Genomic DNA, 26,081 nt, shown 5'->3' on the forward strand with positions numbered 1-26,081 from the left:
ACAAGCTGGAATCAAGATTGCCGGGAGAAATATCAATAACCTCAGATATGCAGATGACACTACCCTTATGGCAGAAAGTGAAAGGAACTAAAAAGCCTCTTGATGAAAGTGAAAGAGGAGAGTGAAAAAGTTGGCTTAAAGCTCAACATTCAGAAAACGAAGATCATGGCATCTGGCCCCATCACGTCATGGCAAATAGATGGGGAAACAGTGGAAACAGTGTCAGACTTTATTTTTTGGGGCTCCAAAATCACTGCAGATGGTGACTGCAGCCATGAAATTAAAAGACGCTTACTCCTTGGAAGGAAGGTTATGACCAACCTAGACAGCATATTAAAAAGCAGAGACATTACTTTGCCAACAAAGGTTCGTCTAGTCAAGGCTATGGTTTTTCCTGTGGTCATGTATGGATGTGAGAGTTGGACGGTGAAGAAGGCTGAGCGCCGAAGAATTGATGCTTTTGAACTGTAGTGTTGGAGAAGACTCTTGAGAGTCCCTTGGACTGCAAGGAGATCCAACCAGTCCATTCTAAAGGAGATCAACCCTGGGATTTCTTTGGAAGGAATGATGCTAAAGCTGAAACTCCAGTACTTTGGCCACCTCATGCGAAGAGTTGACTCATTGGAAAAGACTCTGATGCTGGGAGGGATTGGGGGCAGGAGGAGAAGGGGACGAGATGGCTGGATGGCATCACTGACTCGATGGACGTGAGTCTGAGTGAACTCCGGGAGTTGGTAATGGACAGGGAGGCCTGGCATGCTGCGATTCATCAGGTCGCAAAGAGTCGGACACGACTGAGCGACTGAAATGAACTGAACTGATCTGTGCTATGCTCTGGAATGGGCTAACCAGTTAACAACTGTTTCTCCATTTGTTACAGTCCTATGGGACCTGAGAATGTAAGCCCCAGTGGCCACTAGAGGCAGGTGATCAAAGGATGTGTCCTGGGTGCCAGTTGTAAAACCAGGATGCTAGACATGCACACAAATCCCCCTCTGGGAGATACCAGTGACCTAGAGCAAGGCAGAAAGGTAGGCAAAGATGGCTCCCACTGGCCTCTACAATCTTTAGAAAGTATTTCAGCATGTCTCTGGATGTGTATTAAACCAGAAGCCTTCTCCCCAAGCCAAAGTTCCAAGATAAGCAAAGGTACCTGTTTCACAGAAATACTGGCGGTGTTTCAGTCTGCTACATCCGTGCTGTGCCCTGAGGGTGGTAGCCAGTTAAGAATGGTTTCTTTATTTGTTACAGTCCTATGGAACCTGTGAACATAAACCCTGCTGCCCACCACAGGCAGGTGATCAAGGGGTGTCTCTTGGGCAGCTGCTGCAAAGAACAGGGCACTGGATGTGCACAAGCTCTTCTCAAGGAGATACTGGAGACCTGGAACAAGGCAGAGGGAGAGTGCAAGCCTCTGTCTTTGGAGAATATTTCAGTAGGCTCCTAGATATGTGTTAAATTAGATGTCTATCTCTGAGGCAGTGCTGTAAGATAAGCAAATAGGCCTCTTTCACAGAAAGACTGGACACTTTTCACTCAACTACCTTTGCACTGGACCCTTCAGGGTAGCCAGGCATGAGCACTTAAAGAGCTGCTCTTTAGTTCACTATAGCCTTGTGGGTCTTTCAGATGCAAGTCCCGTTGGCTTTCAAATCTGGATATTCTGGGGCTTACCTCGCAGGTGTAGGTCTCAAAAGCTGGGGTGCCAGGTGTGAGATTTAAACCTCCCACTCCTCAGTTAGAAGCTCAGATCTGCGAGTTCCCTCCCAACCAGTGGTTACTGTGCCAGGAGTGGAGTTTAGGGTGAGACTGTGTCTCAGCCTTTTCTACCCATTTCGGTGTGGGTTTTTTCTCATTTGCCTGATGTGTAGGAGTATAGGAGTGGTTCATCTAGTTCTCGAGTTTCTTATTCTTCCTTATACAGTTGTAGATTTGGAGTGTCCATGGGAGGAGGTGAGGTCAGGATCCTCCTACATAACCAACTTGACCCAAAATCACTGAATATAATCGAGGGTAAAATTATGTGTCTCAGACTAAAAGTGCTCTATGTAAGATCAAAAAGCGCTCTTAGTAAGAGTATCACTAAGGGCATGACTCTTATTCTAAGGAGAATATGGAGTCCTGAACAAGTAATTCATAGCATGATCTCTCTTTTCTGTTTTCACATCCCTTTTGTCTTCCATGTAGATAAAATCACATAAAGATGAATAGATCAGTCAGTGGGACACAGTGGAAAGGAAACAGAGATCCTTTTTGCTCTGATCAAAGCTCAAGTTTTTCTATAAAGTACTTTAAAAACTCTATCCATGCTGCTGCTTCTCCAAGTCATTGGCTAGCTATGCAAAATTGGTTACTACAAGCAGCAAGCAACTGTCTTATCCATTGTACACAGAGATGCTGATGATATTAAGGCTGCACAGAAAGGAGATGAGACATATTCAAGTCATACACTACATATTTTTAGTCCTTTTAATGTCCTTCCTGCTTACCTATGGCTACTCTAAACTTTCTTGGTATTCAGTACAAAAATATTCTTAATCAGCTTGCTACTGAAATTCATTAGCACTCTACTCACTTAAAAACTGTTTAATTTTAGGGCTGTGTATGCTTTGTGATTATTTTTGAACTATTCTAAAACTAAAACTTACAAGTTTAAATCTGTTAGGTATCCTGGGATACAGTATGTGTGAAAGCCATGACAAAACAAACTTGAAATATAAGCTACTGGCTACAGTCCAACCATCTGATGACAGAAATTCAAACTACAAAAAAACAGCCTCATTCTTTTCTTTGTTTCAACCCACACTGGAATAATATATATTTTACTTCTGCTACATCAACATTTGTGGAAATTTGTGTTCATGAGCAAACAAAAATGAAGCCAAATTTTCTCCTGAATCTCATTTTAATATATTAAAATTTTCCCTCATGATTATTGTTTTAAAAGAAAAGCAATTATTGATTATTCTGACTTTTTATCAAAATCAGAAATATGCTTGGCATACGAGACATTTAGTAACTATTCTTGCCATATAACAGGTCTTTCAATAATTAAAAAACAAAATTACATAGTTAAATGCCAAAATGTAGGTAAGCAATTAGAATATATAATGATTTCCAAAGGGGGAAAAATTCCTTAAATGACCAGATAATTTTTACTAACTTACCTAAAGTGTTGCTTCATTTTCCCTGTCACACTGGAAGCAAAGTACAGTTTTATTTAAAGTTACTGCTACATATTAGGTTTCATCGGGGTATTAGAAGTAATTTGACAGTACAAAATATTTTGCCATCATAAAACCCAGGAATATATCTCGCAATCCTTTTTCTCTGTCTTACACACATCATCTTTAATCTCTCCTTCCACATGTCACAAAATAAGGTGTTAAAACTAATTCGAAAGATTAAAAATCTAAAAGTCAGTGCAATCAATAGAAACTGTCTGGTTTAGTGGCATTTAGTACATCTATCTAATTCCAAATACTTTCATCACTCCAAAACAAAAATAAACAAAAAACACCTTGTGCCCATTAAGCAGTCAGGGCTCATTCCCCCAACCCAGCTGCTGGCAATTGACAACCTGCTTTCTATCTCTAGATTTACCTAGATATTTTATACAAATGAAATAATATGCCAATATAAAATAAAAATTAAAAAAAGCAATGATATGATAAGTGGCCTTTTGTGTCTGGTTTGTTGACGATTTTTTTTTTTTAATTTATTAAGATTTGTTTTGTATCCTAACATATGGTCTATCTGGTCTGTTCTGGAGAATGTCTGATGTATGCTTGAGAAGAAATGTATCCTGATACTCTTGAGTGAAGTGTTCTACATACGTCTATTAGGTTTAGTCGGTTCATAGAGTTAAGTCCTCTGTTTCTTTAATGACCTTCTGTCTAGATGTTCTTTTCACCACTGAAACAGGGTTATGAAGTCTCTAACCATTATTGTACAACGATTTCTCCCTTCAGTTCTGTCAATCTTTCTCTCACATATTTTGGAGTCTGTTATTTGGTGGGTGTATACATATATATTTATCACTGTTATACCTGATTGATGAACTAACCCTTTTATATATAAAAATGCTTTTTTATATAATGTCCTTTGGTAAAGAATCTGCCTGCCAATGCAGGAGATGCAAGACACACGTGTTTGATACCTGGGTTGGGAAGCTGCCCTGAAGTATGAAATGGCAACCCACTCCAGGATTCTTGCCTGGAAAATTCCAAGGACAGAGGAGCCTGGTGGGCTACAGTCGATGGGTTGCAAAGAGTCAGACACAACTGAGGGACTGAGCAGGCATGCAACATTCTTCTAAAGTGAGTTTCCTGTGGACATTATATAGGTAGATCATATTTTTTTATCTCCTGTCAATCTCTGTCTTTTAACTGGTGAGTTTGTTTTAGATTTAAATTGATTATTAATATGGAAGGACTTGCTTCTTCCATCTTGTTATTTGTATGCTATATGTCATGTCTTTTTTATCCCTTCATTTCTCTGATCTTTCCTTCTTTTGTGTTTGATTTTTTTTTTCCTAGTGTACTATTTCAATTCACTCCTCACTGCCTTTTCTGTATATTTTTTAGTGATTTTCTTAGTGGTTAACCTGAGGATTACAATTAACATCTTAAATTAATAATCTACTTTGAATCAATATTAACATATCTATAATTGTTATTTTACAAATTTCCTTTAAATCATATAGAAAACAAAATAGGAGTTAAAACCCCAAAAACAATACTGACTTTTCTATTTTCCTATATACCTTTACAGGTCTTTATCATTAAAAAATTTTCTTTGTATGATTTTGGTTACTAGTCAATATACTTTGATTTCAGCCTAAAGGATTCCAGTTAGCATTTCTCATAGGGAATGTCTACTAGCAACAAACTTCCTCTGCTTTTACTATCTAGAAATTGTCTTAATTTCTCCTTCTGGGACTCCTATTATGCATATGTTGGTATACTTGCTATTGTCCCACAAGTACCTTAGGCTCTATTCATTTGTATTCATTCTTCTTGCTCTGCTCCTCAGACTGGACATCAACTGACTTATCACCAAGATTCTGATTATTCAATGTAGCTGCTCAAATCTATATTGAACTCTTTCAGTAAGTTTTTTATCTACTTTTCAGTGCAATACTTTTTAAAGTTTTGTAATTTATTTGGCTGCACTGGGTCTTTGCTGCTGAGCACAGGCTTTCTCTAGCTGCAGCAAGCAAGGGCTACTCTTAGTTATAGTGCACAGGCCTCTCCACGGCAGTGGCTTCTGTTGTGGAGCACAGGCTCTAGGTGTGCAGGCTCAGTAGCTGTGACGCATGGGCTTAGCTGCCCCATGGTATGTGGGATCTTCCCAGATCAGGACTGAACTTGTGGCTCCTGAACTGGCAGGTGGATTCTTAACCACTTCACCATCAGAGAAGCCCTCAGCGCAATAATTCCTACTCAATTCCTTTTTATAATTTTAATTCTTTATGAATATTCTCTATTTATTAATACATAATACTTCCTATTTCCTACAGCCCCTTGCCTATGGTTTCCTTTAGCTCTTTGAGCATATTTAGGATAGCTGATTTAAAGTCTTTGTCTAGTAAGCGCAATGCCTGGATTTCCTTGGGGATGGCTTCTATTTCTTTTTTTCCCCCCTCCTATTCTGATAATTGTTGATAAGCCATGCAATTCTTCAAACTGAAAATTAGACATTTTTAATATTGCAATGTGGTAATTCTGGAAATCAGATTCTCTCTTTTTCACAGAGTTTGACATTGTAACTTGCTGAGGACTATAGTCATCACTTTGTTTAGTGATTTTTCCAAACTATTCTTGCAAAGACTGTATGTATTCTTCCTCATGTGTCATCAGTGAAGTTTCTGCTCTATTACTTAAGCAGTCATCAAGTGCTCTCACAGAAATTTCCTTAAATGTTAGATGCAAAAAATAACAAACCAACAAACAAAACACATCCCAGCTATTTTAGTGTTTGTAGACTGGCTCTGAGCTAGGGTGCTCTTTTGATATTTAGCTAGACTCTCCTCTAACTCCGTCTTAACTTACCTCCACTTCCACGGAGTACAACTATCAACAAGAAATACAAGGCCACTCAAGTCTTTTCCAAGTATGCATCAGGCCCTGAGCATCACTTTGGATTCATTAGGCAGTAGCCTTTCAAAGCTCTTATTCCCTGAAATGTCTTTATTTTCATCCTCCTCCTTCCTAAGCTTTTTAGTCTGTCTACCACTGGTCCTATCTGCCGTCTCTTGGCCTGATGGGTTATAGGTGGTATACATGTCTTTAAATTTTTAAAATAGATGACATCTTGAGGTGGGTGAAACAAAAGGCAAATCTTTGTGCTGGTAGCTCAGTAAACTATCAGATGAATTAAAAGGCACACCCACTTTTTAAAAAACAAAACTCTATATGTTGCCCCTCACTGAATTCCCCATCACTAGGTAAGCCACAATAGGAATGTAGGCTGCCATCCCCATGACTGCTGCTAAGCTGGGAAATAGGGCATGGTAGGCAGGTAAGCAGAAGGTCACAACACTTTCTTTCCAAAATTTATTGGCTTCTTTCTTCATTAAATATTACCCTGCTGTTTTTTATTAGATTTCAGTGATCCAAAAAGTTGATTCTGTCCATTTTGGGCAGCATAATGATTTGCTTCAGTCAAAGAACTGATTTTTTTTACTGAAGAAAATGACAAGAGTCATTTTTTCCACCATGTCTCCCAAAAGCATTTGCAAATTATTACCTTTAACTTATAATATTAAGCCCTTTATTTTCTTTCCTCACATCTCATTTCTTCAGGCTGGTTCATCTAGATGAGACATCCTTTCCTCTGTTCTTTAAAACTTTTATTCGAACTTAAGCGTATTCTCTAGAAACCATTCTCTAAACTTCCAGGCTAAGTGCCCCTTACTTACACTGCTATAGCACCTGCTCTTTAACAAATCATCACATTCCTGAAATTACCTGTTACTGTCTCTGTCTATCCCACCAAAGAGCAACTTGACAGCAGTCACGTCTGTAATGCCGTGCCTTCAGGAATAGTTTTATAACAAGCAATGAATCTCAACCAGAGGTACAATCGCCTCAACATTTTAGATTACAGGCTCCTCTTTTCTACTCCTAAAGCCTAGCATAAAGCCTAACATCCAGCAGCTACACAGTGAATATAATTATTGCATGGACTTACATAGTTTAGGCGATACAGAGAAACAAGGTAGCATATAATGAAATAAATACCACACTCTTATTTTTCACTGTAGCAACTTACGTTCTGGTTGTTTTTCATTGGGTGTTATGGATCGCACAAAATCCTGTGGTGTCATAAACACTTCAGATTCACCATGCTCACTGATTACTTTCAAGGTGGCAAAATAGCGGAAGATTTTATCTGGTGTGGAATATGCACGAATCCTATTCTCATATTCCATCACCTAAAATTAGAAAATCAGAAAGTGTTACTGTATTAAGCAATTCTCATTTTCATGTATTTTCTCTTATTGGGAGAAATTTTATACCATTTTTCCTATAACTTTTTTTTTAATATTAGAAATTACTTGTGTCTCAAAAACCTATGACATACTACTCATACTTCAGTTGAAGCAATGATTGTATAAGTTTTGTTTAGAATGTTTTTTAAGGTGTTTTTTTTAGTTGGAAGATGATTGCTTTACAATGTTGGTTGGTTTCTGCTGTACAGCATCACAAATCAGTCATAACTCTCTCCATATATATAGTAAGTCCCCTCCCTTTTTAAACAATTTTATTTTATTTAAATTTTGGCTGTATTGGGTCTTCACTACTGCATGAGAGCTTTCTCTAGTTGCTGCCAGTGAAGGTAATCTCAGCTCTAAGGTGTGCAGGCTCAGCAGCTGTAAGCCCACAGGCTTAGTTGCCCTAAGGTATGTGGAATATTCCTGGACCAGGGATTGACCGGCATCCCCTGCAGTCCAAGGTGGATTCTTAACCAATGGGCCACCAGGGAAGCCTTAGAAGTTTTTGAATAGTTTCCTAATTTCCTAAATAATTGAAAGCAAGCATAAGAAAAATGCCGTACAAGAATTCAAAAAGTCTCAGTCAAAAGCTCCATACACATGAGAGCCTATCATTTTTCAAATACCAAGTTTTCTGGAAGGGATTGGTTTCACAGTTTTACTTTCATGCAATTTCCTGAATTCTAAAACAAAACAGACACGGGACTTTCACAGATCTGAACAACTTTCTCAAATACAAAGTACATTAAACAACAGCATACAAAATAAAATTACATATCACGGAAACTCAATTATTAACACATCTGAAGCAAAGACTTTTATTTTGGACTGAAACATTAGACTTCCAGAGAACATTTAAATATAGCATATTTAGAAAAGAGTAGATGTGGGAAGAACACAAGAAAATATTCGAATAGGAACAAAATTATATCTGGCATACATTTAACTAAAGAGTATAACATTAACATAAAAGCTAATATAAAAGTTAATATAATGTTAATATTAAATTCCATTTCCTTACCTAGCACCCAAGACCCCATCTGTACATGAAACATACAAAAATACTGTCATATTTTGCATAATATTCTTGTACAACCTATATCGTACTTTGGTGAAAAGATTTCTCTCATACCTGAATTTTATATGTTGAGATAACCAATGCTAAATAGTATCTTATAAATAACTGGCTAGAAAATATGTCAAGAAAATATGATCTAAAAATCCATATTGTAAGGCAATTATCCTTCAAATAAAAATTTAAAAAAATCTATCAGTGAATTCAATGTCTGTAAAAAACATTATTCAATGTCTCTATTTTTTAAAAAAGTTATTAATGTTTTAATTTGCTTTATTAACACAGCTATTACTGTAACTGTCATTTCTGGCTAGATGGTCGCTTTGAGGTCACCAAGAGCAGCTGGTTAACAATGGGCTCCATTCCATTACCAGATGTGCTTTCAGTCACCAAGAAAGGAATGCTAATTTGTAACTATACGTGACAGGGATCTTTCTAAAGCTAATTTGCATTAAAGTCTGAATACTGATTTCAGAAAATTTTTCAATAGATTTGGTACATGGCAGACACACTAAGCATTCCCTTAGCAGCCTTTCAACCCCTTAGCAGCCCTGAAACTTAGCTACAAGTCTTAAACCAAAGGCATTTTATATTTTACTACATCTGCTGCGTCATACCAGCTAGAAAACAAAAATAATCAGTTTGCAATATTTAGGGTATAAGCTACAGCTACTTCCAAAGATGTCTTTGTCAACTAAAATGTTAAGTCAATCATATGTAAGATAAAGGTAGAAAAAGAACAACTTAAAAGTCAATGATTTACAGACTGAAAATCAGATCCTTCATTGTTACCCAAAAAATACACTGCTGAATATTATTAATTAGTTTTAGTTTGAAATAATAGGTAAAGTAACAGACTTCCTGCATTTCCACATTTTTAGAGTTCAATATAGATCTACTGTATATTTTTGTTTTCACTTAGCAATCTAGCTTTTTTTTAAGTCTTTATTGAATTTGTTACAATATAGTTTCTTCTCCAAAAGGCATGTGAAAAGATGCTCAACACCACTAAGTATCAGAGAAATGCAAACTAAAACTATAATGAGGGCCTGACACCGGTCAGAATGGTCATCATCAAAAAGTCCACAAACAATAAATGCTGGAGAGGGTGTGGTAAAAAGGGAATCCTCCCACACTGTTGATGGGAATGTAAATTGGTACAGCTACTACGGAGAACACTATGAAGGTCCCTTAAAAAACTAAAAATAGAGCTGCCACAAGATCCAGCAATCCCAGTCCTGAGCATATATCTGGAGAAAAGCATTGTTTGAAAAAAAAATCCATGTATCCCAGTGTTCAATGCAGTACTATTTACAACAGCCAAGAGGTAGAAGCAAACTAAACATCTATTGACAGATGAATGGATAAAGAAGATGAGGTACATATACTCAAGGGAATATTACTCAGCCATTAAAAAGAATGAAATAATGCCATTTATAGCAACACAGATAGACCTGGAGTTTATCATATGAAGTAAGTCAGAAGAACAAATATCATATGATATTGGCTTATGTATGAATCTATGTAAATGATATAAATGAATTTATTTGCAAAATAGAAAAAGACTCATAGACTTAAGAGAACAAACTCATGGTGAGGGGAGGGACAGACTCAGAGTTTGGGACTGACATGTATACACTGCTATATTTAAAACAGATAATGAACAAGGAATACTGTATAGCACAGGGAATTCTGCTCAATATCCTATAATAACCTAAATGAAAAAAGATTTTGAAATAGATACTTGGCATGTGTAAACTGAATCACAGTGCTGTACACCTGAAATTAACATAATATTGCTAATCAACTATACTCCAATGTAAAATAAAAAGTTTGTTTTTTTAAAGAAGATAGATAACAAGTATTGGTGAGGGTATCGAGAAAAGCGGACACTTCTGCACTGCTGGTGGAAATGTTAAATTTATTCAATCATTATGGAAAACAGTATGGAGGTTTCTCAAGAAATTAAAAATAGAACTACCATATGACCCAATAATCCAGCTTTTGGGTATACAGCCAAAGGAAATGAAATCAGCATTTCAAAGTGGTATCTGTATTCCATGTTCATTGCAGCTTTGTTCACAATAGCCAAGGTATAGAAAAAATCTACGTGTTCATCATGGACTCTCAAGGGACTCCAAAGAACCAACATAATTTTGAAAGAAAAAAAAAGTTGGAGGACTCTTAACTTTCTGATTTCAAAACTTACTACACTCATAAGAAGAATGTGGTATTGGCATAAAGATAGGCATATACACCAAACAAACAGAAAAGAAAGCCCAGAAATAAACCCTCATATATATCATCAAATGATTTTTGACAAGGGTGCCAAAATCATTCAGTGGAGAAAGGACAGTCTTTTTGACAAATAGTGTTGGGAAAACAAGATATCTACATACAAAACAAAAAACATACAAAAAAATGAAGTTGGGGGCGTCCCTGGTGGTCCAACGGTTAAGACTTCCAATTCCACTGCAGTGGGCACAGGTTTGATCCCTAGTCAGGGAAGTTCTGTATGCTGTGAGATGCAGCCAAAAAAGAAAAAAACAAGAAAACTTTTTAAAAAGATGAAGTTGCACCCTTATCTAACTCCATAATCAAAAATTAACACACAGTGAGTCAAAGACCAAAATGAAAGATCTAAAACTAGAAAACTCTTCGAAGAAAACGCAGAACAAAGCTTCAAGATACTAGATTTAGCAGCACTTTCCTGGATGTGATGCCAAAAGCATATGCAACAATAGAAAAAAAAGAAAAACTTCATGGGTGTACCTATGGCTGATTATTGTTGATGTTTGGCAGAAAACCACAAAATTCTGTAAAGCAATTATCCTTCAATTAAAAAAATAAAGTGGCCAAAAAAAAAAAGGTACCATATATGAGTTAAAAAAAAACCTGCTGTACATCAAACAATAATATCAATAGAGTAAAAAGGTAATCTGCAGGAATTAGCAACCAGATCATATAGAAAACTACTAAAATTCCATTAAAGAAAATTTTAAAATGGGCAAAGGATGTGGACAGACATTTCTCCAAAGAAGATATACAAATGGCCAAAAAGCACTTGAAAAAATGCTCAACATCATTGATCATCAGGGCAATGCAAATGAAAACTACACCAAGATACTACCTCAGATCCATTAGGATGGCTAATATCAAAAAAACAAAAAAATAACAAGTGTTAGCAAAGATGTGGTAAAAGAGGAACCCTTGCAGGTGGGAACGTCAAATGGTGCAGCACTGCCTAAAACAGTGCTTCCATAAAAACAAGCACTTCCATTTAAAAAAAAAAACAACTGAAAATAGAATTACCATATGATAGTACTTTGGCCACCTCATGCGAAGAGTTGACTCATTGGAAAAGACTCTGATGCTGGGAGGGATTGGGGGCAGGAGGAGAAGGGGACAACAGAGGATGAGATGGCTGGATGGCATCACCGACTCTATGGACGTGAGTCTGAATGAACTCCGGGAGATGGTGATGGACAGGGTGGCCTGGCGTGCTGCGATTCATGGGGTCACAAAGAGTCAAACACGACTGAGCGACTGAACTGAACTGAAAGCAATTTCACTTCTGGGTATATACCCCAAAGAATGAAAAGCAAGGTCTCAAAGAGATATGTGTATACCCATGTTCAGAGCATCATTATTTATGATAGCTAAAATGTGGAAGCAACCTAAATATCCATAAACAGATGAATGGATAAGCAAAACATGGTATATACATACAGTGGAATACTACTCAGCCCTAAGAAATTCTGACACATGCTACACCGTGATAAGCCTTGAGAACCAGGTGCAATAAGCCAATTACAAAAATACAAATACTATACAAACCCACTTGCATGAGGTTTTTCTTTCTTAGATATTCAAAAACCATAGAAAGTGGAATGGTGGTTGCTAGGGGGATCAGGGGGAGGGGATAGTAGGGAGTTATGTTTAATGGGTATAGATTTTCAGTGTTATAAGATGAAACAGTTATGAAGATGGATGATGGTGATGGTTGCATAATATTATGAATGTTTTTATTACCACTAAACTGTACACTCAAAACTGGTTAAGATGGTAAATGTTACAGTATATGTGTTTAGCACAAAAAATATTGGAAGAAAAAGAAAAGAGACCTTGGGGGAGTACTGGAAGAACTAACGAGAAAAAAATATGAAAAATATTTAACAGATATACAGGATACATTGTAAGGATTCAAGAGAAAAGAAAGGACATTTAAAAAGAATTCCAAAAGAAAAGAAATGACAGTGAATCAGTACTGAAGCAATGTGTAAGAATTTTTCAGACTTCAGAACTTGAGGTTTCAAAACGGACAGTAAAATTAAAACCAAAAAAATAAAACAAAGCTAAATAAAATAAAAGAGAGAAGCATGCACAAACTAACAACAATAGTGTGCCATGAACTAAGTGATAGGACAGTCCTAGATCTTTGTACTTGAGAATCTGTTTAAATTAACATAAAACACACAAGACAACCAGGCCATGCACAGGAATAAAAACAAACTCAGGACACTTGTTTACATCTGAAGAGGAGGAGAGAAAAATGAGGTCAGGAGAGTATACAACAATGTATTTTTTATATTCACTGCTTCTTCTTACAAAAAGAGGAAAACACCAAAAAATGAAGCAAATGTAGCCAAATGTTAAAACCTGATAAAAATGAGTGTGGGCACATGTATATTTATTATAGTAGTCTCTATTTTTCTCATTGGATATTTAAAATATTACAGAAAAATCAAGAGAACATAAAAGAACAAAAGCAAAAGGTTTACATGAAAATGATGGCTCAGAGGTAAAGAACTGGCCTGCAATGTAGGAGACGCGAGAGGTGGGAAGATCCCCAGAAGTGGAAATGCAACCCACTCCAGTATTCCTGCCTGGAAAATCCCATGGACAGAGGAGCTTGGTGGGCTACAGGCCACGGGGTCACAAAGACTGAGCCATGGACATGACTGAGCTACTAAGCATGCAGGCATGATGATATCAAAGGCAGCATGTAAAGATGGTAGCAGTTTGGTATTACAGGGTAAAAACCTGAATAGGATAGTATCTAGAAAAAAGTGCAAGATCAAAAATGAAGCTTATTATTTTTTAATTGAAAGATAATTGCTTAACAATATTATGTTGGTTTCTGCCATATATCAACATGAATCAGCCACAGGTATACCTATGTCCTCTTCCTCTTGAGCCTCCATCCCACCTCCCACCCCATCACACCTTGATGAAAGGTTGTCACAGAGTCCCAGTCTGAGTTTCCTGAGAAATACAGCAAATTCCCACTGGCTACCTATTTTACAATGTATATGTTTCCATGCTACTCTCTCCATTCGTCCCACTCTCTACTTTCCCTCTCCCTATATCCACAGTCTGTTCTCTATGTCTATGCCTCGATTGAAACTGAAAGTGTTAGTCACTCCGTCATGTCCAATTCTTTGCAACCCCATGGACTGTAGCCCTCCGGGCTCCTCTGTCCATGGAATTTTTCAGGCGAGAATACTGGAGTGGGTTGCCATTCCCTTCTCCAGGGGATCTTCCCTACCCAGGGATCGAACCCAGGTTTCCCACAATGTGGGCAGATTCTTTACCATCTGAGCCATGAGGGAAGCCACCAACAGAAGTCTTCATTGCTGCCCTGCAAATATGTTAATCAATACCACTGTTCTAGATTCCAAATATATGCATTAATATATGATATCTGTTTTTTTTCTGACTTATTTCATTCTGTATAATAGGTTTTAGGTTCACCGAGCTTATTAGAACTGACTCAAATGCATTCCTTTTAATGGCTGAGTAATATTCCATTGTATATATGTACTACAGCTAAAAATGAAGCTTATAATTTAATTAATGAAAGAAGAATCTTCAACATGTTTATATATAAACTATGTAAAAGAATGAATAAAAAAGAGTAACTAAATAAAAGGATAGAGAAAGAATAAGTGTTTAAATAGGTTTGGGGGGACAAAATGACAAATGGGATGACTGCCTACTCACTGAGACTTTAGTGAAAGAAAAACTATGTTTCAGATTTATATTAAAAAGAGTTTATAGCTTTGGGAGTTACCAGTTAAGTAAACTACACTGATAGCTTTTATTTTTTCTGTGAAGCATAGGATATAGTCAACTCAATTGCTAGGTAGAAAGTAGAAGCAGAAAACGGAAGATTCAAAAACAAATGTTTACTTGGGTCATTTTATACAGAGAAGGCAATGGCACCCCACTCCAGTACTCTTGCCTGGAAAATCCCATGGACAGAGGAGCCTGGTGGGCTGCAGTCCATGGGGTCGCTAGCAGTTGGACATGACTGAGCTACTTCACTTTCACGTTTCACTTTCCTGCATTGGAGAAGGAAATGGCAACCCACTCCAGTGTTCTTGCCTAGAGAATCCCAGGGACGGGGGAGCCTGGTGGGCTGCCGTCTATGGGGTCGCACAGAGTCGGACACGACTGAAGTGACTTAGCAGCAGCAGCAGTGGCCCTATATTATAAAATGTAACATTTGACTATAAATGAAACTGCTGATGGCAAGATAAATTTGAACTTCCCTTAAGTTCACTCAGGGCAAAAGATTAAATAGATGTATCATTTTGGAAACAATGGCATGATGGATAATTAACTTGTAATGCATAAATTCTGTTCAAATTCACTTTAATCAGAAGTGGATTAGGGGAATGACATATTTAAGAGCTTCCTCCAAGTAAACAGAAGATCCAAATTCTCAAAGGAACTATTCTTGCTTGCAATTATACATGCTCCCCAGCACACATAAAGTAACTCAAATTATCTTGTATTGATTAGTTATATTTTTTAGCAAGTAAAGGTAATTTTCTGAATTTCAATGTCAACATGCAAAATGTCTAAGAAATTCAGCCTTTTGACTTTTCATCATATGTCTGCTGAATTCAAATGCCCACCATCACAGGGATTACTAAAACTAAAGCTAAAACTTTTCACAGGTAAAGCTATATACAACAACATACTTTGTTAAAGATTTTAAATGCTAGAGTTATGTAAAGTTTATGCTGTCCTCAAAAAGTAGTTGATTTGTAGACTTCCAAAGAGATCTTCTTCTGCCTTTATAATTTGGCATCATAGATCAGTATATCACAGACTCAACTTCACATATATGAGAACATTCAGCATGAGAAAGATCCAAAAAGCAATGATCACCTTACGTAGTTGAACTGAAGAACAAAGAAAAGATATATTAATCTTGATTACAAATCCTATATTCTTCTCACTACCCCAATTAACTTCACATTCAAAGAATACATTTGCCTTAGAACATGATGGAAAATTGCAAAGAAGTGAATCACTTCAAAGAGAATATAAATCATTTGAAATATCTGATAAAAGACTCAACAGCATTATTATAAAATATAATTAACTATAGTTCTAATTAATTTATAAGATTGTGTTCCATACTTTTCTATCTCTGAATCCAGAACGTTTCTTCTTTTTCTCTTCTGGATAAGGCTCAAGACAAACACCTGCAGCCTTTTTTTCAGCATTACAATCTTCCCCTTCCTCTTTACTCTTCCCTTTATCACCAAGTTCACTCTTGATGTTGTTTGCAGATGGTGGAGATTCTGCAAGGGCCCTGGATATGCAAAAAATAAAAATTAAAAAATCTATCAATCAATTAAAGTCCATCACATTAAACAAACAAAGATCTCAGCTGGAGCTTAGCAGGAGTAACAGCAATGAAATTCATTAAAAGTTCTACAAGAAAAGATTGCTCAAAAAATTAAAAATAACATGAATCTGCCACAGATGTACACGTGTTCCCCATCCTGAACCCCTTTTATTTGTATATTGACACATGTTTTGATTAATATTACTATACTGATAATTATTAATAAATACTTTGAATATTAAAAAAAATAAAAAAAAATAAAAGTTAAAAAAAAAAAAATTAAAAATAGAACTAACATAAAATCCAGCAATTCCACTTATGGTTATATATCCAAAAGAACTGAAAGCGGGGTCATGAGGAGATTTTTGCACTCATGTTAATAGCAGCATTACTCATAATAGCTAAAATGTGGCAACAACCAAATATATACTGATAGATAAAACTGATAAAAGAAATATGGTATACTCATAGAATAATATTAAGCCAGAAATCAACTCCTTTTCCATAAAAGAGACAACTGGAAGAATAAAAGTACACGCAGGAATAGGATGGTCAGTTAACACTCACCTTTTCCACAACAGACCAGTACTTGCAGTTACTGCAGATGCTCCAAGAAAAGCCACCATCATTAGCCGTCGCCTGATCTGGGTGGGCTGTGATCCTCCATGGTACCATCGAGAGCCCACTGCCAGCTCTGCCAACGCAGAAAGTGAGTTAAGACGAAACATCCTATGGACAAAAAGTAGAAATGTTATTCCTAGCAAATGGCAGTGACAGTGATGATGATGATGACAACAGTATTAAAGCCAATAAACACTAGATATTTAATGGCAGACAATATTCTAAACACTTGACAATACCATGTATTATCCCATTAAATCCTCAGAACAATCAAATGAGACAAGTACTACGACCCATAAACCTGATATATCAGTCAAGGTACAATCAGAAGAAACCACATGGTAATTTGAACAGGGAAAGTTTAATATAAAGCATTATTAATTACAATAAGCAAAGAAGTACTAAGGGGTAGAGACTTAAGATATAGGGAGCAGTCACTACTTACAGGGCTATTTCAGAGCAACGAAAAAGGAATGTATCTGTAAAGGGGCCACTCCCAACTGGGCTGAGATCAGACACTGTGGTGAGGATGCAGCTATGGATGTCTGAGAAATTTGCTAAAGTGCTATACCAAAAGAACTCACCGTAAAGCCATCCACAAGTGACTGAAGGAGAAACGGGCATTTCTTCTAGATTACATGACTTTTTGTAGTGGCAATTCATTTAAATCACAAAAAGTAACCATGCTTCTCCTTTTTTATTTTCTCAAAGCACAGTTTACTTCTTCCTGATTTAAATTATCTTGTACTTTGTACATATACTCACATATTCACATATTTGTAACATACATAAGTTTGCCCCACCTTCAACATACACACGTGGTTCTGAGTTTCCTTTAAGGTCAAAATTATTCTTTACCTTTCTGAAAACAGTCTAAAACAGTGGTTGTTACATTATAACTGCTTAAAATATTTAACAATTTTACTTTAATATGAAAACTGTCAAGTTACAAATTACACAGGTACTGGCCCTGTGCATTTAAGTGTGTTTCTCGGCCCCAATATACTATGTCTTTTGTTGTTTGGGTCCAAGTCAAGTTAGACTCTTTCGCTGTCTCCCTGAGCTGCTTACTGACTCTTCTCTGAGATCAATACTTATAATCTCAAGTGTATCTTTCTCCTAGCTTCCTTCATTCAACCTAGCTCCAACATCAAAGTTGGAGCTAAATCTTGCCCTTACAGATAAAGTGGGGAATAATTAGTTTTTTCTATGTCATATAACCTAAGCTTCAGCAACACAATTCTTACATCCCTTCCTATCCTAGAAGTCACCTCATTTTATTGCACATAATCTAGCAAATTCCAGCACCAAGAAAATTGTCCTTTTGTTTTCTTCCTGTCAGTCAACTTCCAATTCATTTTTAAATTAACATTTTCCAAACCCACAAGTGCATTCACACACAGCATTGCTTTGGTCTATAACGAAAACAAGCATAACTAAAATACTCGTATCTGGTGAAAACATTATTCCTCACTGACAACAGAAAGAAAAGGGCACTTGAAAGTTTTCAATGTGAAAGACAAATAACAACCAATTCAAAAGCTGGACCAGGGATTTCCCTGGCAGTCCGGTGGTTAAGATTCTGTGCTCTCACTTCTGAAGGCCTGGGTTCAATCTCTGATTGGGGAACTAAGGTCATGCAAGCTGGGTAGCATGGCTGAAAAAAAATCTAACTGCATAGGAGATGTGGAAGACAAACAGGAAAAAAACTAAAATAATAACAACATTAAGTAATATAGAAGGTAAAATGGGATAGGAATCCAATGACTCAAGATCTAGTCTCAACTCTACTACTAAACAGCTGTGCACAAAGTAAGCTCATCTCTCCTCCCCAGAGAAGAGTTTATCTACTGATGAGACAACTGCCTCCAGGAGTTTTAGGGTTTGTTTTCTCTCTTTCATATTCTCATACCACTGGTGAAAAAAGATAAAGCAAAATTTAATCTATTTCAGTTAGGAGGAGAGACTAAAACAGAGTGAAGTAAGCCAGAAAGAAAAACACCAATACAGTATACTAACGCATATATATGGAATTTAGAAAGATGGTAACAATAACCCTGTGTACGAGACAGCCAAAGAGACACTGATGTATAGAACAGTCTTATGGACTCTGTTGGAGAGGGAGAGGGTGGGAAGATTTGGGAGAATGGCATTGAAACATGTATAATATTATGTACGAAATGAGTTGCCAGTCCAGGTTCGATGCACGATACTGGATGCTTGGGGCTAGTGCACTGGGACGACCCAAAGGGATGGTATGGGGAGGGAGGAGGGAGGAGGGTTCAGGATGGGGAACACATGTATACCTGTGGTGGATTCATTTTGATATTTGGCAAAATTAATACAATTTTGTAAAGTTTAAAAATAAAAAAAAAAAAAAAAAAAGAAAACGAAAAAAAAAAAACAAAACTTACTAGCCTTGAGAACCCATTTCTGTATGGTATGGCTTCGGAGGATTTTAAACTTTGGAGGTCCTGAGTTATAGGAACATTCCACTTACATTTGGCATTGTAATTCAGTTGTTACTGTCTACCTCTCATTTCACCACTGATTTTAATCTCATTCCCCAAAGTACACATCAAAATATATATCTATTCATCGTCTCTAGTGTAATTTCCAAAGATGCCAAGTAAACTGAGGGAAAAAACTATCTCACTGAGCACAGACTATTACAATTTAATTCCCAGCTTTGTACTGAAGAAATGGTGTAACTAGTTGAATGTGCTAATTTTTGATGAGAGACCATTTAAACAGATTTAAGGAGCTCCACTTTCCAACTGAGTCTGGAAAACTGAATAGGCCAATTGGCAGCAGTTATGTAGTATACCTGTGGTGGATTCATTTTGATGTTTGGCAAAACTAATACAATTATGTAAAGTTTAAAAAAATAAAATTAAAAATAAATAAATAAAAGAGAAAAAAAATAAATTTAAAAAATTAAAAAAAGAAAAAGAAAATTAACATGTACATTTATGACATGGATTAAATAAAATCAAAACCAGTGCATTTTTCTCTTCCCTAAGAGTCCCCATCCTTCTCCTAAAAAAAGCATGCCTCTAAAAAATTGCTTTTATGTTAACTGAAAAAAGATGAAGAGGTATTTCTAATCAAGAAATGCCAAGGGAAGCAAGTAAAAGACAATTCTGTTAGGAAGAAAAGCATTATCCTTGCAACAAGAAACAGAACAAGTTAGTTAAAAACAAACAAATAAAAACTTGTAACAGTATAACATTACTGTGTTTCCATACCTATTATTATTAATCTATTATGCTTAAGGTATCGCTTTTGGTAAATTTCAAAGGGGCACAGAACCAGAAAATCACTTAATTAAACATCCCTATTTTACAGGTGAAGGAACAAAGATCCAGATAAGTAATGCAGTTTACTCATAGCTAATTAGTAAAAAAACCTACAGTAGATCCTAAAATTCTTGACTCCAAAAAAGCAACCCAAGGAAGGGGAATCACTTTAATTAACTGTTTGCAGCAAAATAAATATAACAGCCACACTTCAAAAGGAGATCAAGGGTCCAACCACAGAAAGATAAACAATTTTTTAACAGACTACAACGTAATACAAATATTAACATTATAACCCATGCTGCTGCTGCTGCTGCTAAGTTGCTTCAGTCGCGTCTGACTCTGTGCAACCCCATAGACAGCAGCCCACCAGGCTCCCCATCCCTGGGATTCTCCAGGCAAGAACACTGGAGTGGGTTGCCATTTCCTTCTCCAATGCATGAAAGTGAAAAGTGAAAGTGAAGTCGCTCAGTCGTGTTTGACTCTTCGCGACCCCATGGACTGCAGCCCACCAGGCTCCTCCGTCCATGGGATTTTCCAGCCAAGAGTACTGGAGTGGGGTGCCATTGCCTTCTCCTTAATTAACTGTTTGCAGCAAAATAAATATAACAGCCACACTTCAAAAGGGGATCAAGTGTCCAACCATAGAAAGATAAACAATTTTATAATAATAGACTACAATGTAATATAAACATTAAAATTATAATTATTAGAAAGTATTAAATATTATTTCACAAGCCAACAGAAAGCTGTGCTAAAGATATAAAAAGACAGATGGAAAAAGAAATAAACGTGGCTCTGTAAGCTATGAAAAGATACTTAATATCACGCATAATAAAAGAATGCAAATTAAAAATATATTGAGGGGCTTCCCTGGTGGTCTAGTGGTTTAGAATCCATCTGCCATGCAGGGGACATGGGTTCGATCCCTAGTCCAGGAAGATCCCACATGCCACGGAGCAATTAAGCCAGTGTATCACAACAACTAAGCCCATGCACTGCAACTACTGGAGCCTGGGTGATAGGGCCTGTGCTTTGCCCTCAATAAGAAGCCCATGCATCACAACAGAGAGTGACCCTCATTTGCAACTAGAGAAAGCCTGCATGCAGCAACGACGAACCAGCACAGCCAAAAATAAAATAAGTAAGTCCAAAAAAAAAACTATACTGACATTCACTCATTATGCTGGCAAAACCCAGAAGTTTGAAAACATACTTGTTAGCAGTGCTGTAGAAATGGCACTGCTGAGGAATGTGTAAATTGGTACAATCTATGGAGGGCAATTTGGTAATATCCATCAAAATCACCCAAATAAGTTGCATACAAAGACGCAGCAATTACACTTCTGATTTAATACACTACTGATACACTTGAACACCTCTGAAATTACACATATAGACAGTTATTCATTGCATCATAACTGTAACAAACCCGCCTCTTTGCGACCTCATGGACTATAGCCTGCCAGGCTCCTCTGTCCATGTAACTCCCCAGGCAAGAATACTGGAGTGGGGAACCACTTCCTTCTCCAGGGGATCTTTCCAACCCAGGAATTGAACCTGTGTCTCCTACATTGAAGGCAGATTCCTTACCATCTGAGCCACCAGAGAAGCCCATTGAGAGGGTAACAGGCAGGAAGGCCAGGGGTCTCCAAATGGAGGAAATAGCCTGCAAGTGTCAGACATTTTTCTCTCTCTTAAGCGGCAGGAGGAAACAAACTAGCAATATTTTTTTCCTTCTCTATACAAATTTAAAGAGAGGTTTCTCTTAAAATACTGTGTTGCCATAATGACACCTGGTTTCACCAGAAGTTAGCTATTCTTGAGCCTAGAGATAACCAATGCCTTTTTCTTATGGAAATGTTTGTCTTAAGCTATGCTAATGTACTACGCCTTTACCCCAAACTCTGTCTCCAAGTCGGTTCCGCCTCTTGGCCCAAAACCTACTTGACAAACCAGTATGTTATACTCAGATACTGTTCCCCTAATCTATGTAAATGAAACTATTTGTATGATGGTCTGCCCTTCTTTAAGATTCAAGTTAATTATTTTATGGCCCAAGATAAACCATTTGGTGCCAAGATTATCCCAAAATGCATCTTATGGGCCAGGGGCCTGGTGCTATTCTGAATTACAAGACATTCCTTTCTTTCATTAACAGACTGCTAGTGACTATATAACATCCAGCTAAAGACTAGCAAGGGGGTGCTCTTTCTGCCCCCTTCTGATGCCTATGTCAGAAGCTTTCTCTATCTCCTTTATGCTTTAATAAAACTTTATTACACAAAAGCTCTGAGCTATCAAGCCTCGTCTCTGGCCCCGGATTGAATTCTTCTCCTCCGGGGGCCAAGAATCCCGGTGTATTCGCGTGATTCAACAACAACCTTTCACCATGAAACAAACAGCAAAAGACTAAAAATCACCCCAAAGAGAATCAAGAGAGAACTGCTGAAACTATGATAATACACACAAGGCAATAACACATAGAGATTAAAAGAAAAAGAAAAAACTAGGTATATATTTGTAAAGATTTTCAAAACATACTGTTATCTTACTAAAGCAAGGTGTGGGACAGCATATGTAGTACACTACCCTTCATGTAAAAAGAGGGGAAATAAGAATGCATATTTGTATATTCTTATTAAGTAACTCTGGAAGGACACACCAATAGTGTGTGTCCTATACCAATATGAATAAAAGCAAGTAATACCAACAGTGCTGTCAGGGTTGGGAAATGGGTAAGATATCAGATGGAGATTTTTATGACATAGCATTTCATTTTTAAAACTATGCTCCAGACTTTATCCTGAGCCTGACTTAAAATATCTGCTTACACTCTATGTTATACCCCTGGTATTTATGACCTCTGACAACTGCACATTTAAAGAACAACTGCTTGGCTCTTGCACTCCAGACACTGGCCTACACCTCTTTTGTACTATTTCTGTTTGTTACTCAGCACTACTGTTAAAAGCAATATCTGATAATACTAAGGCCAAGATGTATTTCTAAGATTTATCTATACCTGTGGCGGATTCATGTTGATGTATGGCAAAACAAATACAATATTGCAAAGTAATTAACCTCCAATTAAAATAAATAAATTTATATTAAAAAAATAAGATCTATCTATATTTGGCAATCAATAAAACTCAGACCTCAACTAAAACCTCAGCTTTCAAAGTGTTTAGTTTACATGAACTAAGATTCTGAGAAAACAAGGACTAAGTGTTCTTTATATCTGTATTTCTAGACTTTAATACAGTATCTGTCACGACTAGTTTATACAGGTGATGGTCCAGCGAACTCCATGAACCTGGAAATACAGCTGCTCTCTGAGAACTACATTGTAAAATCAGTAATATCTCGAGTACTCACAACTTTATAGTCATCTGAATGGCAGCTGTATACTAACCACTGAATTGGATTCAGTAGGCCATCAGAGCCTTAATCATTAAGTATCTTAATTATACACTTAACTCTCCTTTATTCTATTTCTATGCTCACTTAAATTGAAGAAAGTCAGGAAAACCACTAGACCATTCAGGTACAACCTAAATCAAATCCCTTACAATTATACAGTGGAAGTGACAAATAGATTCAAGGGATTAGATTTGACAAGACAGTGCCTGAAGAACTATGGATGGAGGTTCGTGACATTGTACAGGAGGCAGTGATCAAACCATCTCCAAGAAAAAGAAATGCAAAAAGGCAAAATGGTTCTTTGAGGAGGCCTTATAAATAACTATGAAAAGAACAGAACTGAAAACCAGAGAAAAGAAAAGAATGCAGAGTTCCAAAGAACAGCAAGGAGAGATAAGAAAGCCTTTCTCAGTGATCAATGCAAAGAAATAGAGGAAAACAACAGAATGAAAAAGACTAGAGACCTCTTCAAGAAAATTAGATACACCAAGGGAACATTTCATGCAAGGATGGGCACAAAAAAGGACAGAAATGGTATGAACCTAACAGAAGCAAAAGACATTAAGAAGAGGTGGAAACAATACACAGAACTATACAAAAAAGATCTTCAAGACCCAGATAACCACGATGGTTAACCACCTAGAGCCAAACATCCTGCAATGAGAAGTCAAGTGGGTCTTAGGAAGCATCACTACAAACAAAGCTAGTGGAGGTGATGGAATTCCAGTTGGCTATTTCAAATCCTAAAAGATAATGTTGTGAAAGTGCTACACTCAATATGCCAGCAAATGTGGAAAACTCAGCAGTGGCCACAGGACGGGAAAAGGTCAGTTTTCATTATAATCCCAAAGAAAGGCAATGCCAAAGAATGCTCAAACTACTACACAATTGCACTCATCTCACATGCTAGCAAAGTAATGCTCAAAATTCTCCAAGCCAGGCTTCAGCAGTACGTGAACTGTGAACTTCCAGATGTTCAAGCTGGATTTAGAAAAGGCAGAGGAACTGGAGATCAAATTACCAACATCCACTGGATCATTGAAAAAGCACGAGAGTTCTAGAAAAACATCTATTTCTCCTTCAATGAATATGCTAAAGCCTTTGACTACGTGGATCACAACAAACTGAGGAAAATTATTCAAGAGATGGGAGTACCAGACAACTTGACCTGCCTCCTGAGAAATCTGTACGCAGGTAAGAAGCAACAGCTAGAATTGGACATTAGACTGGTTCCAAATTAGGAAAGGAGTACTCAAAGCTGTATATTGTAATCCTGCTTATTTATCTTATATGCAGAGCACATCATGAGAAATGCTGGACTGGATGAAGCACAAGCTGGAACCAAGATTGCCGAGAGAAATATCAATAACTTCAGATATGCAGATACATCACCCTTCTGGCAGAAAATGAAGAAGAATTAAAGAACCTCTTGATGAAAGTGAAGGGGATGACAGAGGATGAGACGGTTGGATGGCATCACCGACTCAATGGATATGAGTTTGAGTAAACTCCTGGATCTGGTGATAGACAGGGAGGCCTGGCATGCTGCGGTCCATGGGGTCGCAGAGAGGCAGACACGACTGAGCAACTGAACTGAACCGAACCAAAGTTCACTTAGTAATTGTGATCATAATTCTGCTTCCTGTTTAGACTGCCTTCAAAGAGAGAGCATGTTGATCTGAAGATGGGTGTTTCTAGTTCTCATGGTAAATTAAACTGGCAATCTGCAAACTGGTTTATAATTTTAATCTTCCATATTAGTCAGTCTAATGAAGCTTCACCGAAGCAGATAAATTACATGGCAATAATAAGATTCAGTTTGAGGCCTTGGTCCATGGTGACATCTTGCCCCTCTGACTTGCCATTTCATTCAAACTTATACCCCAGAGAGAATTTCCCAGAAGTTTTGCATGGCCAGAGTCACTGAACCTAGGGAACCACATTTACTTTTCCTTCTGCCCAGGATGTAACTGAATAAGTGGAAGGCAATAAATGAAGAGTCTAAAGAAAGGGAAATGATGGGAATATTATTTTGCTGGACATGATACAGATTGTTGTATGAAGTAAGCAAGACTACTTGTACTTTTTCTACAATAGTAATATAGGAATACATTTGTGTTGAAAATGTTGTTGTAGAGAAATATATAAAAAAACTATGCATACATGCACATATATATATTCTTCACATCTTTCCACTATGGCTTGTCACAGGATATTGAATATAGTTCCCTGTGCTATATAGTAGGGCCTTGCTGTTTATCCATCCTATATATAATAATTTGCCTCTGTTAACCTTAAACTCCCATCCTCCCCTTCTCTAACCCCATTTTTAACTTTGATACTGACAAATTATCCTTCAACACTGACACTTCAATTTACATACCCACCAGCAGTGTATGAGGGTATTCCTTCTCCTATATTTTCTAGTCTCAATCTTTTCCATTTATATTAATATGATAGGTAAAAAATCTAATTTAATTCATATATACCCTATAGGTATATAGGACTATAGGTAAATAG

The 26,081-nt window shown here is 37.0% G+C and overlaps 2 protein-coding genes across 5 annotated transcripts in view; one reads left to right on the forward strand and one right to left on the reverse strand.

Annotated features, from left to right (window-relative positions):
- MICU1 (mitochondrial calcium uptake 1) overlaps positions 1 to 26,081 on the reverse strand; it is a 224,005-nt gene that overhangs the window by 169,895 nt on the left and 28,029 nt on the right. For all 3 annotated transcript variants that reach the window (XM_055535443.1, XM_055535436.1, XM_055535453.1), the window contains exons 2-4: positions 16,786 to 16,947; positions 16,008 to 16,182; positions 7,276 to 7,438 (exon numbers count right to left, since the gene is read on the reverse strand). In XM_055535443.1, coding sequence (XP_055391418.1) covers positions 7,276 to 7,438; positions 16,008 to 16,182; positions 16,786 to 16,946 — 499 coding nt within the window. In that variant the 5' untranslated portion in view covers position 16,947. The remainder of the gene's footprint in view (positions 1 to 7,275; positions 7,439 to 16,007; positions 16,183 to 16,785; positions 16,948 to 26,081) is intronic.
- The window catches only part of MCU (mitochondrial calcium uniporter), a 438,436-nt gene that overhangs the window by 92,254 nt on the left and 320,101 nt on the right, over positions 1 to 26,081 (forward strand). The gene's annotated exons all lie outside the window — the stretch shown is intronic.

The sequence above is a fragment of the Bubalus kerabau genome, chromosome 1 (assembly GCF_029407905.1).
Source record: "Bubalus kerabau isolate K-KA32 ecotype Philippines breed swamp buffalo chromosome 1, PCC_UOA_SB_1v2, whole genome shotgun sequence".
NCBI lineage: Eukaryota > Metazoa > Chordata > Mammalia > Artiodactyla > Bovidae > Bubalus > Bubalus kerabau.